The following is a 14,977-nucleotide window of genomic DNA, read 5'->3' on the forward strand; positions in this document are numbered from 1 at the left end:
TGATAGGGAAGTGATTAAGGAAGGCTGCCGATGAAATTGTAGTCATGTGTTCATGCCATTCTTACAAACTAGAGCATGTGCTAATTTAATGTAAAAAAATTATCGATCGTGATATAAATCTAATTTATATAAAATGTTATGTTTGTACTTGTTTCCTCATGAAATATATGAAACATGAAATACGTACTTAATAAATGTTCATGATTGACTTCCACGGTGAAGGAATAACATCGTGTAAAATATTTTTTTACCACAAAGTCTATTTAAAATTTAGTACACATTTTCTTCTACAGATTATTCTTCTTTTGTTTTCAACACATTTTGAAGGCTTTAAGGGATATAAATCGTTTTTTTTTTGTATTTTATGACGAGATTTATTAACACAAACAATACAGAAACAATGTTTGACTAGCTATAATTTAATAGTGGTGACTGTGCTGGTGAATTGGCTCCTCGTGCTTTGAGAGTCCGGAGTTGATAACTTCAGCGTTGAATCTGAAAAAGTAAATAAGATTTAAAAAATTGTGGAGAGTTATCTCCGATGAACAAGGTCAGAAACTGGAACAACTTTGGATGTAAATATTTTCTAATGAACTTTAGCAGTAGTATGAAATATAAATAAGTTTGACTTTAATTTAATAGATACTTCTGTCAAATGGACCAATGTAAACACAATATTTTTCTGCTGATATCCTAACCAGAATACCTCCACAGACAAGATGTAAATGCCGCCACCCGCCTTGAAAATTGCGGTCTATGTCTATTTTGCTGGCTTTAATTTTATTAAACGATATTATTTCCTCATCGTGAAAGTATTTCGCGTAGTTATTAGAAAAATTGGTATCTGCCTACGAGATTCGGACACCGGTACAGTCGTATTCATTGATACGCGTAAACCAGGCGTCTTATCCTTTAGGCCAGACACAACGACTTCTAGGTATTTTATTTTACCTTATTATTTAGTTCTGTTTGCTATAAAAGTATTTTTTTTTAGTTTTTAAATAATATTTTATAAACATTACTTTCTTTCTACTAGACAAATTTTAATGATAACTGTGCGTTGAGTTTTAGTATAACTCCTATTTTAGTATTAGAAATATATAGATTCTGAAGACACACCAGCGAAATATTTAAATCAAATTAACAACATAATAATCGTGATAGCGATCGTGTTGTGTTTATGAAGGACATTTAGCTGATTGTTCCAGTAAATTTAGTTATCTCTACTTAATAGTTCAAAAAGGGAAATTTTCCTGTTTACGTACCCTGATTTTTTGTCAGCTGTGTATTTAACGGTACGAATGGAGCCGTCAGCCTCGTGAAGACTGTATTCTCCTTTCACTACATCACCATCGCGGATCTCGTGCTGGTACTTATTGTCACCGGTGTGGGGGTCTTCAATTTTGTATTCGAAAGCATATTTGGGGTATGCCTGTTGATAGGTAGTTAAATTTTAAAATTACACTACACGCAATAATGATTTTTATGTAACATTTCATAATGGACAATTAGACTGTAATATTTGACCCTGTTTTCAATTATTTTATAACGTAGATTTAAAACAAAAATAAATGGAAAAATAAAAAGAACTTGACTGTCTATTGTTGACTGATTAATAAAAAAATCGTTAGGAACTTGCGAATTGCTGCTTAAGGATTGACCGAAAGAGATATTTTTCTTCATAAGAAGCTTGAAGAGAATACTTAACAGCCTATAAGTTGCTAATTGACTGTGCTACTTGATGGTAATCTACCTAAGATCAGGAGAACCGTAGGCTTATTGACATTTATTGCCAAAGAAAGCTTTTTTAAGCTGCGCTGTCATAAAACTTTATCAATGAATGTTTAATATGTAAATGCTTCTATAGGCCAATTACATATTGTGTGAATAGATCATGCATGCTACTCACATAATAATCTTCATGGTGAGATTCGTCGTGGTGAGATTCATCATGGTGGGCGATTTGTTGAATATGGTGTACCGGTACGTGATGAACTGGGGCGTGGTGTATTGGAGCAGCGATCACAGCTTCATGGACTATAGGTGCGTGATGGTGTACCGGTACAAAGTAGTGAGGCTGTTCGTGTGGTTGCTCATGGTGAGTTTGCTCATGATGGGTATCGTGACGGACGATACTTTGGGAAGACACAGCGTGCCCGTGGGAATGCCCTGAGTGGTTCTCGTGAGCGGATGCGGCGTGGGCTTCATTTGTTTCATAGACAGGCGCAACATGGGCGGTTTTGACGGGGATCGCGTGGTGGGTTTTGATCTTTTGCGGGACGTCGTGTTTTACCAAGGTCTGTAGAGTGTAGCCGTGGTGATTGTGTTCTTGACAGTAGCCTACTGTCAGAAAGATGACGATTCCTAAAGCCTGTCGTGAAAAAAAATATGTAAAACTCCTTAAATGGGTTTTCTAAGGATTCAAAGTTTTTTGTCTTAAACTATCTTTGTTTTTTGTTGCTTAGCAGGGCGGACGAGCTCACAGCCCACTTGGTGTTAAGTGGTTACCGGAGCCCATAGACATTTACAACATAAATATGCCAGCCACCTTGAGATATGAGTTCTAAGATCTCAGTATAGTCACAACGGCTGCCCCACCTTTCAAACCGAAACACATTACTGCTTCACGGCAGAAATAGGCAGGCTGGTGGTACCTACCCGTGCGGACTCACAAGAAGTCCTACCACCAATAATTACGCAAATTATAATTTTGCGGCTTTTGATTTTTATTACACGATGTTTTTCCTTCACCGTGGAAGTCAATCGTGAATATTTGTTGAGTATGTATTTTATTAAAAAAATTGGCCTGGGATTCAAACACCCGCGCATCGCTCAACACGAATGCACCGGACATCTTATAGCCTCGACGACTATCATGTTACTTTTAATATTTTAATATGATTACTTCAGGCTTACTGTCGTAAGCACGGACAACTAAGGTGTTGTTCAACAACATTTTAATATTGTGCTAACGTCGGTCGGACTAAGAAAATGATATCTACGCGTACTACATGTAGAATTAACTTGAAATTTTAGCGAATATTTGAATAATAAACTCCAAATGAAAGCATATAAGTAATTTGAATTATGTCTACGACGCAAGTAAATTAGTGTATATAGGTTATTAAAAGGAATTGAAATTATCTGTACCTTTCCAAACATTTTGCTTGTTTCTACACAAAAGCAGCTGCTACTCTGATGCTGAATACGCCAGATGCATCGGATTTTATACATTCAAAATAATCAACCCAACAACAGGTTTGATACTTTTCTGACCAAAAAAATGTGAACGTGTTAAATTCATGCGTGCAAACATTTTGAAACTGATGTAAATAATACTGAGGTCAGACTTTGACATAACTGGTTTTGCACGAATCAGCCACTGGGAAAGTTCAGGATTCGCACGTAATTTAAGGATATAAATCAATACAACAATGTAGGAGAGCACATCTTCCAATCTAAATAGTATTATTTTATTATACAGCCTTAGGATACACTCTACGGCGCAACGGAGTCAACGCAGCATCAATCGCGTTTGAGTGGCAACCGCTTGGCAGGAGAAGACCTGGTCGCCCTGTACACACTTGGCGACGCACCGTAGAGAGTGAGATGAGGACTGCCAACGTGACCTGGAGTGATGTCAAGGAGCAAGCGCAAGACAGGGTAAAGTGGAGACAACTTGTGAGGGCCCTATGTACCAGCGGGATACCCTAGGACTACAACAACAATACGGCCTTACAGCTACTTACTTTTCTTCAATGAGCTGTACAATATTGAGATGTCACGAAACATTCATTCCCGATACTGCGGACCCAATGGTAAACAGTCGACGTCGCTCAAAACACGTCATTTCGGATCCTCCCGAACCACTCACGGTGATTTAGGTACCTCAAGCACCGATCATCGTTCTCGTCGAACCTGTCGCTTGCGACGAAGGGTTCGGCGGGTAAATTAACCCACAGACTCAGGGGTTAGTGTTAACAACGTTGTCAGGTTTGAGCACCGTGAGCGCACCTACTAATTCGGTGTATCTAGAATAACCCCTCGAGGTTACAAGAATAGGTAGGAAAAAAAAACCAATCATTGTCATACTTTCATGTTTTCCATATTACTTTTTAACTGCACTTTTTTTTTTTTTTTTAATTCCTTTGTAGGCAGACGAGCATACGGTCCACCTGATGGTGAGTGATTACCGTCGCCCATGGACTTCAGCAATGCCAAGGGCAGAGCCAAGCCGCTGCCTACCGAAAGATGAGGTCTAAATCTCAACTGTATTTTACAACGATTCTTCCCTACCACCTTTTAAACTAGAATGCTTGGCTTTACGGAAAAAATAAGCAGAATGGTGGTCTCTAACTTACATTACGTCTAAAAAAAATATGAAATATGAGCCTCCGAATAACAAAACGATGGTGCAATATCAAACAGATAGAGTGTTTCCTGATACTCTCAATAGAAACTAATCATTATCTATTACAGTCAAATTATGCTCGGAAACCTAATAATGTAATTAATATGAGATCGTTACTAAACTGAATAGTTATTATGTTCCATCCTAATTTTGAATGAATTAAATAGTGCTGCAACTGTTTTATCACTTGATAGTTTTTTTTTTGCTAATTTAGTTTTGTGTCAGTAATGCTTATACAGTTAAACTTGCATAATTGCAATGTCATACAACTGAGTATACGTAGTTACGTAGGCATATTGATAATTAATATGAGATCGTTACTAAACTGAATAGTTATTATGTTCCATCCTAATTTTGAATGAATTAAATAGTGCTGCAACTGTTTTATCACTTGATAGTTTATTTTTTGCTCATTTAGTTTTGTGTCAGTAATGCTTATACAATTAAACTTGCATAATTGCAATGTCATACAACTGAGTATACGTAGTTACGTAGGCATATTGATAATTAATATGAGATCGTTACTAAACTGAATAGTTATTATGTTCCATCCTAATTTTGAATGAATTAAATAGTGCTGCAACTGTTTTATCACTTGATAGTTTATTTTTTGCTCATTTAGTTTTGTGTCAGTAATGCTTATACAATTAAACTTGCATAATTGCAATGTCATACAACTGAGTATACGTAGTTACGTAGGCATACCGAACAAACGCCTTTACGAAATAATTGCATTACTTATACTGAAGTACTTGAATAATTTAAAGTGTCAACAATTTATAGTGAAATCAATATCACCTTGGTTCTTTCAGATAACAATATAAAAGAGTTTGGATCACTTCAAAGTGTATCAGTTAACAGCTGTAGTTGGTTTCATTAGTACGTAGAAGCTAATCATTTAAAATGTTCTCTAAGGTATTTTTACTTTTAAATTTTTTGAAAACGTGACAGTGAAATTCAAATGTAAATTTTGAAGGATACGTGGGTGAATCAGTGATAACGACTTACTCGTAAATTTTCCCAAAAATGACTTTTCACGAAAATTTTTAATTATCTACAAATTTGGAATAACGCTGAAAAAACACCAGTCCTGTTTTGTTTTTAGCTTCCGACCTCTTAAAAACAAGGAGATCATTGAATGATCATTAATACACTCGTTTCAATATTTTTTGTTAATTTTAATGTTGTCACTTTTATGGAATCCATTTTTTCAGTTTCAGTTTCAGTTTCAAAATTTCAGTTTAATTTTTGCCTAGTAATTTTCTATTTTTGTGTATCTGAATCTAAAGCTGTTGTTGTATTCTTTGTACGAAGAACACTGTTGCTTCAGATACAAGTTTTATCATCTAGTTCAAGCACAGAATCAAATTATGATTGTGTTTCTACTTATATGTTAACAATAAATAAAATAGTAAATAATAAAATCAAATTCAATGTTTATTTAAAACTATTATTCCTCTTTATAGATTGTATGTCTACTTGGTGTTGTTGCTGTTGCAACTGCGCAATATGGTCATGACCAAAGTCACGGCCACGCCTTCTCGTCGCAACACATCTCGCGGCACGATGGCCCCGCACAAGTTGTGCATGTCAAGGGTCACGGACACGATGGTCATGGTCACGAAGACCACATCGATTATTATGTAAGATTTTTTATTTTTTATTTCAATCCTATCTTCCATCTATTAAGAAATTTCGATTTCGATCATAAAATATGATTTAAATAATTAAAAAAATCAATGTCTAATCTGAATATAATAGTTGAGTATTTTTTTTAAACATCAATCATATTGTCAATTTTTTTATCTCAATGGATAACATAGGAAAGATGAAGAACTGGCCATCGTGTTCCCTTGGGAGGGCACGAATAGGGCCTCGGAGCGAACCCCACGCTTTAAGCCACGCCAATTGCTTAAAGATCAAACGCCACGCCAATTGCTTAAAGATCAAAATCTATGTTATTAAAAATATTCTCTATATTTCAGGCCCACCCTAAATACGAGTTCGAGTACAAAGTGAGCGACCCTCACACCGGCGACCACAAGAGTCAGCACGAGTCCCGCGACGGTGACGTCGTCAAGGGATATTACTCGCTCCATCAACCTGACGGCTCTATCAGGCATGTCGACTATCACGGCGACAAGCACTCAGGGTAAGATCCTTTATTTCAGCATTTGAACGATTAAATTGTCAGTAATCACAAAATCGCCCAAAAGTACTGTCTAATCAAAATTTATGTTCATTTCATCAATTTTTTTTTCTTTTGAATTGTTATTGAAAAAACTGACTTTTTAAAAAAATGCATCATTTATAACAGCAAAACTCGTCAAAAAAAAAAAACAGGGAAACGGAATACATAGAAAAGGCTACTCAAAGTTACTCAAACTCAAGATCAAAATCCTTTTGTACTTAACCTTACCCTACTATTCTTAGAAAATTGTTGCTGCCCTCTGCAATTGTTAGGAATTCGGTATATACCTAGTAACAAAAATCGTTTGTATGACACTAAATCATGTTTTTCTATCACAGATTCCATGCCACCGTGAAGCACAGCACCCACCACATTGCCCCTGAAAAGCACCATCAGTAAAGTGTCCATATTCTAACGACAAACAATCTGTGATCTTGTTTTATAATTGTTTTTATGTTTTTATACAATAAACAATATTTTTAATAAATATTTTTCATTACTATTCAGAACATTTTAAATTTAATCATGCACCCAATAAAATAAGTTGATAGTATTTTGTGCATAATAAATTATTTATGTAAATTTCGTAAAAACCAACAACACCATATTATTATTGCACTTAGGACTGGTTCATTGATTGACTTAAATGCACGCTTACTGAGTATAGAAATAAAATGTAATATAGTTATATAACACACGCGAATACGAGATACTGTTTAATAATCGTACTTATGAATCGCTTGGTAAATTACGATTTCCCCACTCCTATATTATTATCTAGTAATATATAGAGTAACAACATATAGTAATTTATTAATCAATCAATCAAAGAAAACTGATAAAATCAGAATATTTAGAAGATACAATTAGATGTAAAATAAAATATACTATTGGTTGGGTAATGAAATATGGAAACATAGAGTTATTATTAAGAGACAAATTCGACAGTTCCAGGTATATTTTTGAGGTCAATTTTACACTCCTCAAAGGTTTAAGTGCATCTCTGAAGAACTGTGTCATAAGCCTCACACACCGATTATCCACTTACCAACCTACCTGCCTACATTGGATTGACCGCGCGCACGGGGCTGGCCATGTAGTATCGTCCTCTGCCTGAACTTGAGCTCCTTGCTTAACAGGGCAATAGATTAGTTGATACATACAACACATAGGTATAAGGAATAAACAATGCCATGAAGTCGTCGTAGCCTAAAGGATAACACGTCTGGTGCATTCGTATCTAGCAATGCAACGATGTTCGAATCTCGCAGGCAGGTACCAATTTTTCTAATGAAATACGTACTTGACAAATGCTCACGATTGACTTCCACGGTGAAGGAATAACATCGTTTAATAAAAATCAAACCCGCAAAATTATAATTTGTGTAATTACTTGTGGTAGGACCTCTTGTGAGTCCGCACGAGTAGGTACCGTAGGTACCACCACCCTGCCTATTTCTGCCGTTAAGCAATAATGCGTTTCGGTTTGAAGGGTGGGGCAGCCGTTGTAACCATACTGAGACCTTTTATCTCAAGATGGGTGGCGCATATACGTTGTAGATGTCTATGGGCTCCAGTAACCACTTAACACCAGATGGGCTGTGAGCTCGTCCACCCATCTAAACAATTAAAAAAAAAAAACATTCCAAAGCCAGATGGTATGAAAACCGAAAACACAGAGAGAATCGAGGTCCTTTCGTAGACTAAGAGGCTCTAAACAACCAGCTAGTAACAGATTGCTTAAAGGATTATTTTATAATGAAGTTGTTATTATAAAAACCGAACCTACTTTCTTTATTGAAACAAGTTCCTCATCGAAGTTCGCATTGACATGTCAACTTTTATTCATGTTATAAGCTGGTCCGGCACATAATATTATGTACATTCTTACGAAAAATTGTCTGACCCAGTATGATTGCATGTTTATTTAACAATTAACAAGTATAAAATCAAACTTTTATATCAATTATAAATCAGTTCATACACCACATTCGTATCTTTAAGACAACGATATAAAGATGAAGGTATAGGAAAGTTAATAAGTTATAGGAAATTATCGATTTTCATATTCTACTAAAATTTAATTTAAAATTTATATTATAGGTTCTTCTAATGACCGCTATCCTCGCCCTAGCTAATGCTAAGCCCCAAGACGGCCAAAGTCACGGTCACGCAGTCTCCTCGCAGAGTATAGTGCTACACACGAGCCATGGACACGAACATCAGGGCCAAACTCCTGCTCACCACCAAATACTCACGACGCAGCATTTCGAACACGGCGGCCACTATGACCTAGGACATCACAAGGTTTAACACCACGGATACACTCAAGTACATCATCATGAACACCAACCAATACACCACGGACTCCAACAGGTGCAATACCATGGACATCAGAACGATCATCATCATGGACATGAAGAGCACCACGTCGACTACCATGTAAGAGAGTTCTATTAATTAAACCAATTCAATTAGAGATCTGTTTTCTTGATTAATTAGCATATAAATAATTACAGGCTCATCCTAAATACACCTTCGAGTACAAAGTAGAGGATCCTCACACCGGCGACAACAAGTACCAGCACGAGACCCGTGACGGTGACGTCGTGAAGGGCGTGTACAGTCTGCACGAAGCCGATGGTACCGTCAGGACTGTTGAGTACAGCGCCGATAAACATTCAGGGTTGGTTTTTAATTAATGTTATTTAGATAATGTTCCATGGGGAGTGCTCTGAGGAATTGTTAGAGATGATACCGGCATCTCGTTTTTACCATCGCACCGCTCGCCACCGGAGTAGAGTTCATCCATACTACCTGGAGCCACTGCGGTCATCCACAGTGCGTTTCCAGAGATCTTTTTTGCCACGTACCATCCGGATATGGAATGAGCTCCCCTCCACGGTGTTTCCCTAGTGCTATGACATGTGTCCTTCTTCAAACGTGGCTTGTGGAGAGTATTAAGCGGTAGGCAGGGGCTTGGCTCTGCCCCTGGCATTGCTGAAGTCCATGAGCGACGGTAACCACTCAACATCAGGTGGGCCGTATGCTCGTTTGCCTACAATGGCATAAAAAAAAATATTTCATGCTTCAGTACAGCTTATGCGCTGGTTTTGCTTGATGTTAATAAGTTAAAAGTTCAATCTGATCACCCTAAATAACCCATTAATTTTTGTCTGTGAGTCGAACTCAAGAAGAGTGACTAGTGCTTGGAGTGCCTAAAAGCACCGATAGTTGATTAGGCGGATCCGATAGGACGTTCAAAGTCAGCTCCAGCACTTTTAACGTTCATATAACAATAATATTCCTAAGCTGTCGTCCATTTATTAACACCAGCAAAATAAAAATTATAAATAATACATCAAGCTATTACACAATGCGTATTATACATACATAATGGCGATTTTGCTTTTCAGATTTCATGCTGATGTAAGTCATAAGGGCCACGCTCAGCACATTTTACCTGAGCATCGCAAATACCATTGAAATGAAATACACGCAACCAGGAGTAATTTTACTTGCGTTAAATACGTGGTTTTTCTATGTGTGTTGAGATTTAGACAATAAATTCATTGCTAAATTTAATACTGGTTTTGTTTATCTCTTTCGGAAAACTTCGTAGATAATAATGTTGTTTCCACAAAAACATTAAAGATATTAATAATAATAATAAATAATAAATAAATAAATATTTACTAACAATCACGCCACGTTAACTGGTCCCGTGATAAGTTCGTAAAGAACTTGTGTTACAGGTACCAGATAACGGAGATAAATGTAAGATTTTTATTATACACATACATATATTTAATATACATCCATAACCCTGGAAAAGACATTTATATTTATCATACAAATATCCTCCCTTGGCGGGATTCGAACCCGCGACCCCCTAGTGTAGTGACCATGTCACTTACCACTACACCAGACGGCCGTTGGTATATGGCCGGCATATTATGTATTTGATAAACGATTTTGTATTCAATATTGATTATTTAAAAAAAAACTATCATGAGTTCCTCGGGAAAAGATCTTGCATGAAGTTGAAGTATTAAATAGTTTAGAATAAGGATATTTTACCTTTCAAAGATGAATACTTCTAGATGATTACTTCGGCAAATGTGTACAGGGACACGTTGTCTTTCAAATTTTAAAATCAGCCTGTTCAATTCTGTTTTGTTTTATCTGAAGAGTAAAAGACCTAATGATCAATTTCAGACATGTAGGCAGCAATGTAAATAAAACTTGATCGGTAACACTTGTTGGAAATAAAACGACCAGTGGCAATTGTGTTGTTACAAATAATTTCTTTGCGAAATTGACATGTGCTAACGAAAGACTCAATAACTTTCAAAGTTGAGTGAAAACATTCGCCTTGATTACTAAATTAACCATATAAAAGAGTTGAATTTCATGTGAAATTTATCAATTCATAATCTTGCACGTATTAGCGCACACGTTCCTTCAAAATGGTTTCTAAGGTATACAATGAAAATGGTTTATCAAATGAAAGTGATAATAGTTAAGTGAAAGGCTATACGAACTTTTAGCAAACCTACGGTCTTAGTTCACTACAGTGTAAAAATATTAGTAGCGGTAAACCGTGTTGTGAAAATCAATTTTCTTACAAGATGGATCCCGTAATGAGGTCATAACAGATATAGTGCTATACTTTATGAACCTAAAGATTATAGGAATCTTACTACATTAACTACAACTTTTTTTGGATCATCTCTTTGAGGTTTCAGTGAATACTGAAAAGCAAATCGTTGTCATTTAACTAGATTATATTTCATCTAATATAATCGTTTTAATTTTTAACAAGAAAACTCAGCTCAAGAAAACACGACAACTTAAAATTGGTATCACTTGAATTAATTCAGAACAACACGAGAAATTTCAAGTTCAACGTTCTTTAAATCGTTTCGGGGCATGCAATTCTGTGAAACAGTGAATGAAACACGTGGCTTACGATCTTGTCTCTCTCTGACATAACAGAAGTGTAACATTTTCTTCCCTTTTATCGATTTATTTCTATTTAATGCGTACCAACGTTTCAATTACTTATAATTCATGTAGATATTATTTACAAATTGTTGTTGTTGTCCTAGGGTCCCCGCTGGTACATATGGCTCTCACAAGTTGACTCCACCTGAAATAACACGATCCAAATTCTACATTATAAGGTATTTTTGTTATTCTAGGTCCTCATGTTTGTAATGCTCGTCGGAGCTGTATCTGCAAAGCATGCGTTCTCGTCTCAGCACATTCACAAGCACGACGGTCACCATGAGCTCGTACACCACCACGGTCACGGTCACGGACACGACCACCATCATCACCACCACGACTATTATGTAAGTGCACTCTATTCCAATTACGAAGTCCCTTTTGACACTTCTTAGAACGTAACTCTTCACGTTTCGCATAATTTGAAATAATAATCAATTTTTGTTCATGGTCGTAAACATCATTTAGTCATTATACAATTAATTCACACACACAATAACATAATAATAACATCTGTTCCATGGGACTTCGTAATTGGAATAGAATAAATGTAATTAGAGAACCAATCGAGTGATATAAGTAAATGTAATTATTATTATTATTATTATTCTATAGCTGTTAGAATTTTGCTCTCTCAACACATATTATACGTCGTCATTAAGACGTAAGTTAGCGGCCAAATATAAGTCCGTTTGACTAAAGTTCACAAAACGTACTCAATATGATTTTCAGATGAGCATAGTAAGCATATGCATTACCGTAAGCCATGAGAGCAGAATTTATAAAATGTATTTAAGCTATAGTGTATTATGTTGTTAATATTGAAACTCCAATTACTTAGACACACCCAAAATACGAGTTCGAGTACAAAATAGAAGATCACCACACCGGCGACAAGAAAAGTCAGCACGAGACTCGCGACGGCGACGTCGTGAAAGGCTACTACATGCTCCACGAACCAGACGGATCAATCAGACACGTCGAATATCACGCTGATAAGCATTCTGGGTAATTATTATAAACTAGCTGACCCGGCAGACTTCGTAGTGCCTCAATCGATAAACAAAAGACCTAAACTTTTGTATAAAATAAACTTAAAACAAACAAAAGGAATCCGTCCGACGGGGGACACATCAAAGGAATAACAAAATTGTTATTTTTATTAAATTCTGAGTGTTTTCATATTTATCTACCTTTTAAACCTTCTCTGGACTTCCACAAATAATTCAAGACCAAAATTAGCCAAATCGGCCCAGCCGCTCTCGCGTTTTAGCGAGACTAACGAACAGCAATTCATTTTTTATATAAATAGATAGATTCATTTTTTTTTATAGCTTAGATGGGTGGATAAGCTCACAGCCCACCTGGTGTTAAGTGGTTACTGGAGCCCATAGACATCTACAACGTAAATGCGCCACCCACCTTGAGATATAAGTTCTAAGATCTCAGTATAGTTACAACGGCTGCCTCACCCTTCAAACCGAAACGCATTACTGCTTCACGGCGGAAATAGGCAAGGCGGTGGTACCTACCCATGCGGACACACAAGAGGTTCTACCACCAGTAATTATATGTTATTTATTTGACACAAGCTTATCCCGAACCCTGAAATTGATGGAATTTAATATCAATAAGCTCATCAATAAGCTATCTGAAATCCTATTACGAAGAAATTTTGCCATACACAAGACATGCCCCACAATCAACTGGAAAAGGGTTTTAAAAAAATCAATATTTCGCTTATAGGTATTATTTAAATGTAGATAACATATAGTACAAGAAAAAAGTTTTTTTAATTTATTATTTTATATTGAAAAAAATAATAATAATATGCTACTTGTAATTTAATGAAATAAATAAATTTGATATCGCGAGGGTAGTCTTAAATCTAATGAGCTTAATAGAATCAAGGCGTTTCGTGACTGTCTCAATCTTTGTATTCATATTCCTTCTATATTTGTAGAATATTATCACCTTTAAGTAAATTCTAGGGAGCTAATAAACAACGTTCTTGTTTTTCAGATTCCACGCAACCGTAAAACATCAAACCCACCATATCGTGCCGAAGCACCACCACCATCATTAATTATTGTATTTCTAATTACTGTATGGTTTATTCTTGTTATTGCCTTTCTTATTGAAGAGTTGTTGTTTGTTTGTTGCTAAAATTGTAAGAGAACTAAATATATTATTTACGAAATAAATCCACGATACGATTTTTATTTATTTCTTAAACAAAGCACTTAACCTGTTGTCATTTGGCCCGCGAAAATATTGTATTTTTTATTCGGTCTCAGAATTCAGCCGTTAGGAACTTAAATCTGATACACCATACTAAGCATTTCCTATAATTCGATGCTTCACTTATAACTTTGTTTGTTTTAAAACAAACATATATATATTTTTTATTTTTTATTTATTGCTTAGATGGGTGGACGAGCTCACAGCCCACCTGGTGTTGAGTGGTTACTGGAGCCCATAGACATCTACAACGTAAATGCGCCACCCCCCTTGAGAAATGAGTTCTAAGGTCTCAAGTATAGTTACAACGGCTGCCCCACCCTACAAACCGAAACGCATTACTGCTTTACGGCAGAAATAGGCAGGGTGGCGGTACCCACCCGCGCGGACTCCAGTAATTACCACCAGTAATTACGCAAATTATAATTTTGCGGGTTTGTTTTTTATTACACGATGTTATTCCTTCACCGTGGAAGTCAATCGTAAACATTTGTTAAGTACGTATTTCATTAGAAAAACTGGTACCCGCCTGAGATTCCAACACCGGTGCATCGCTCAACACGAATGCACCGGACGTCTTATCCTTTAGGCCACGACGACTTCCAAACGATAAGACGATAAAGCCATCCAGCCGGTCATTGATGATGTCGCATCAATATAACAACAAGATAAAAAATTTTTTTTTTTTTTTCAAATTTTATACTGAATATACATACATGCGAACTTTTTGATTGTGGTAATCAAGGAGTATTTGGTGTTTATCAAATAAATATTAACCTATTGCTTTTATCGCGGGCCTTGAGCGCGGCGACCGAGTCATGAAATTCCGTAACGAAAAAAACCTTACACCCCTCACTCCGCCTACTATGTAGCTCGCGTTCAACACATTCACACGTTGCGCTTGTGTAGTGTTTGTGAATAAGCGCGTGGCGTGACGTCACACTGCATGCGCATTATGAAAAGTCTGCCCATCTCTCTCTCGCGCGGTCTAGCTTATGAGTGTGAAGGGGACAGTTAAGGTTTTGCTTTTATTAATGTTTAATATAGCGTGGTCTTGTTTTATTATCGTTTTAATATTAAATTATCATTGTCTAATTATAATTGCATAAGTTGATAAAAAATGC

The 14,977-nt window shown here is 36.3% G+C and overlaps 4 protein-coding genes across 4 annotated transcripts; 3 read left to right on the top strand and 1 right to left on the bottom strand.

Annotated features, from left to right (window-relative positions):
- Positions 1-347: 347 nt before the first annotated feature.
- On the bottom strand, positions 348-3,310 carry LOC114243031 (uncharacterized). Its single transcript, XM_028174395.2, has 4 exons — positions 3,151-3,310; positions 1,910-2,371; positions 1,266-1,432; positions 348-495 (listed from the first exon to the last, which is right to left on the bottom strand). The coding sequence occupies exons 1-4, from the start codon at positions 3,232-3,234 to the stop codon at positions 420-422; spliced, it is 789 nt and encodes a 262-aa protein (XP_028030196.2). The 5' UTR covers positions 3,235-3,310; the 3' UTR covers positions 348-419.
- A 1,720-nt stretch (positions 3,311-5,030) lies between these two features.
- Positions 5,031-7,100, top strand: CPR121 (cuticular protein RR-2 motif 121). The gene is made up of 4 exons (XM_028174400.2): positions 5,031-5,326; positions 5,878-6,054; positions 6,397-6,563; positions 6,941-7,100. Exons 1-4 carry the CDS (start codon positions 5,315-5,317, stop codon positions 6,999-7,001), a joined length of 417 nt encoding a protein of 138 aa, XP_028030201.2. The 5' UTR covers positions 5,031-5,314; the 3' UTR covers positions 7,002-7,100.
- Positions 7,101-8,705: 1,605 nt separating this feature from the next.
- On the top strand, positions 8,706-9,304 carry CPR120 (cuticular protein RR-2 motif 120). Its single transcript, XM_089736693.1, is given in 2 exon segments — positions 8,706-9,044; positions 9,122-9,304. Coding segments are annotated over 2 exon segments (513 nt in total). The 5' UTR covers positions 8,706-8,714.
- A 1,735-nt stretch (positions 9,305-11,039) lies between these two features.
- CPR119 (cuticular protein RR-2 motif 119) lies at positions 11,040-13,821 on the top strand. Its single transcript, XM_089736692.1, has 4 exons — positions 11,040-11,083; positions 11,807-11,959; positions 12,454-12,620; positions 13,635-13,821. Exons 1-4 carry the CDS (start codon positions 11,072-11,074, stop codon positions 13,696-13,698), a joined length of 396 nt encoding a protein of 131 aa, XP_089592818.1. The 5' UTR covers positions 11,040-11,071; the 3' UTR covers positions 13,699-13,821.
- The last annotated feature ends 1,156 nt before the right edge of the window (positions 13,822-14,977 follow it).

The sequence above is a fragment of the Bombyx mandarina genome, chromosome 22, assembly GCF_030267445.1.
Source record: "Bombyx mandarina strain Sakado chromosome 22, ASM3026744v2".
Lineage (NCBI taxonomy): Eukaryota > Metazoa > Arthropoda > Insecta > Lepidoptera > Bombycidae > Bombyx > Bombyx mandarina.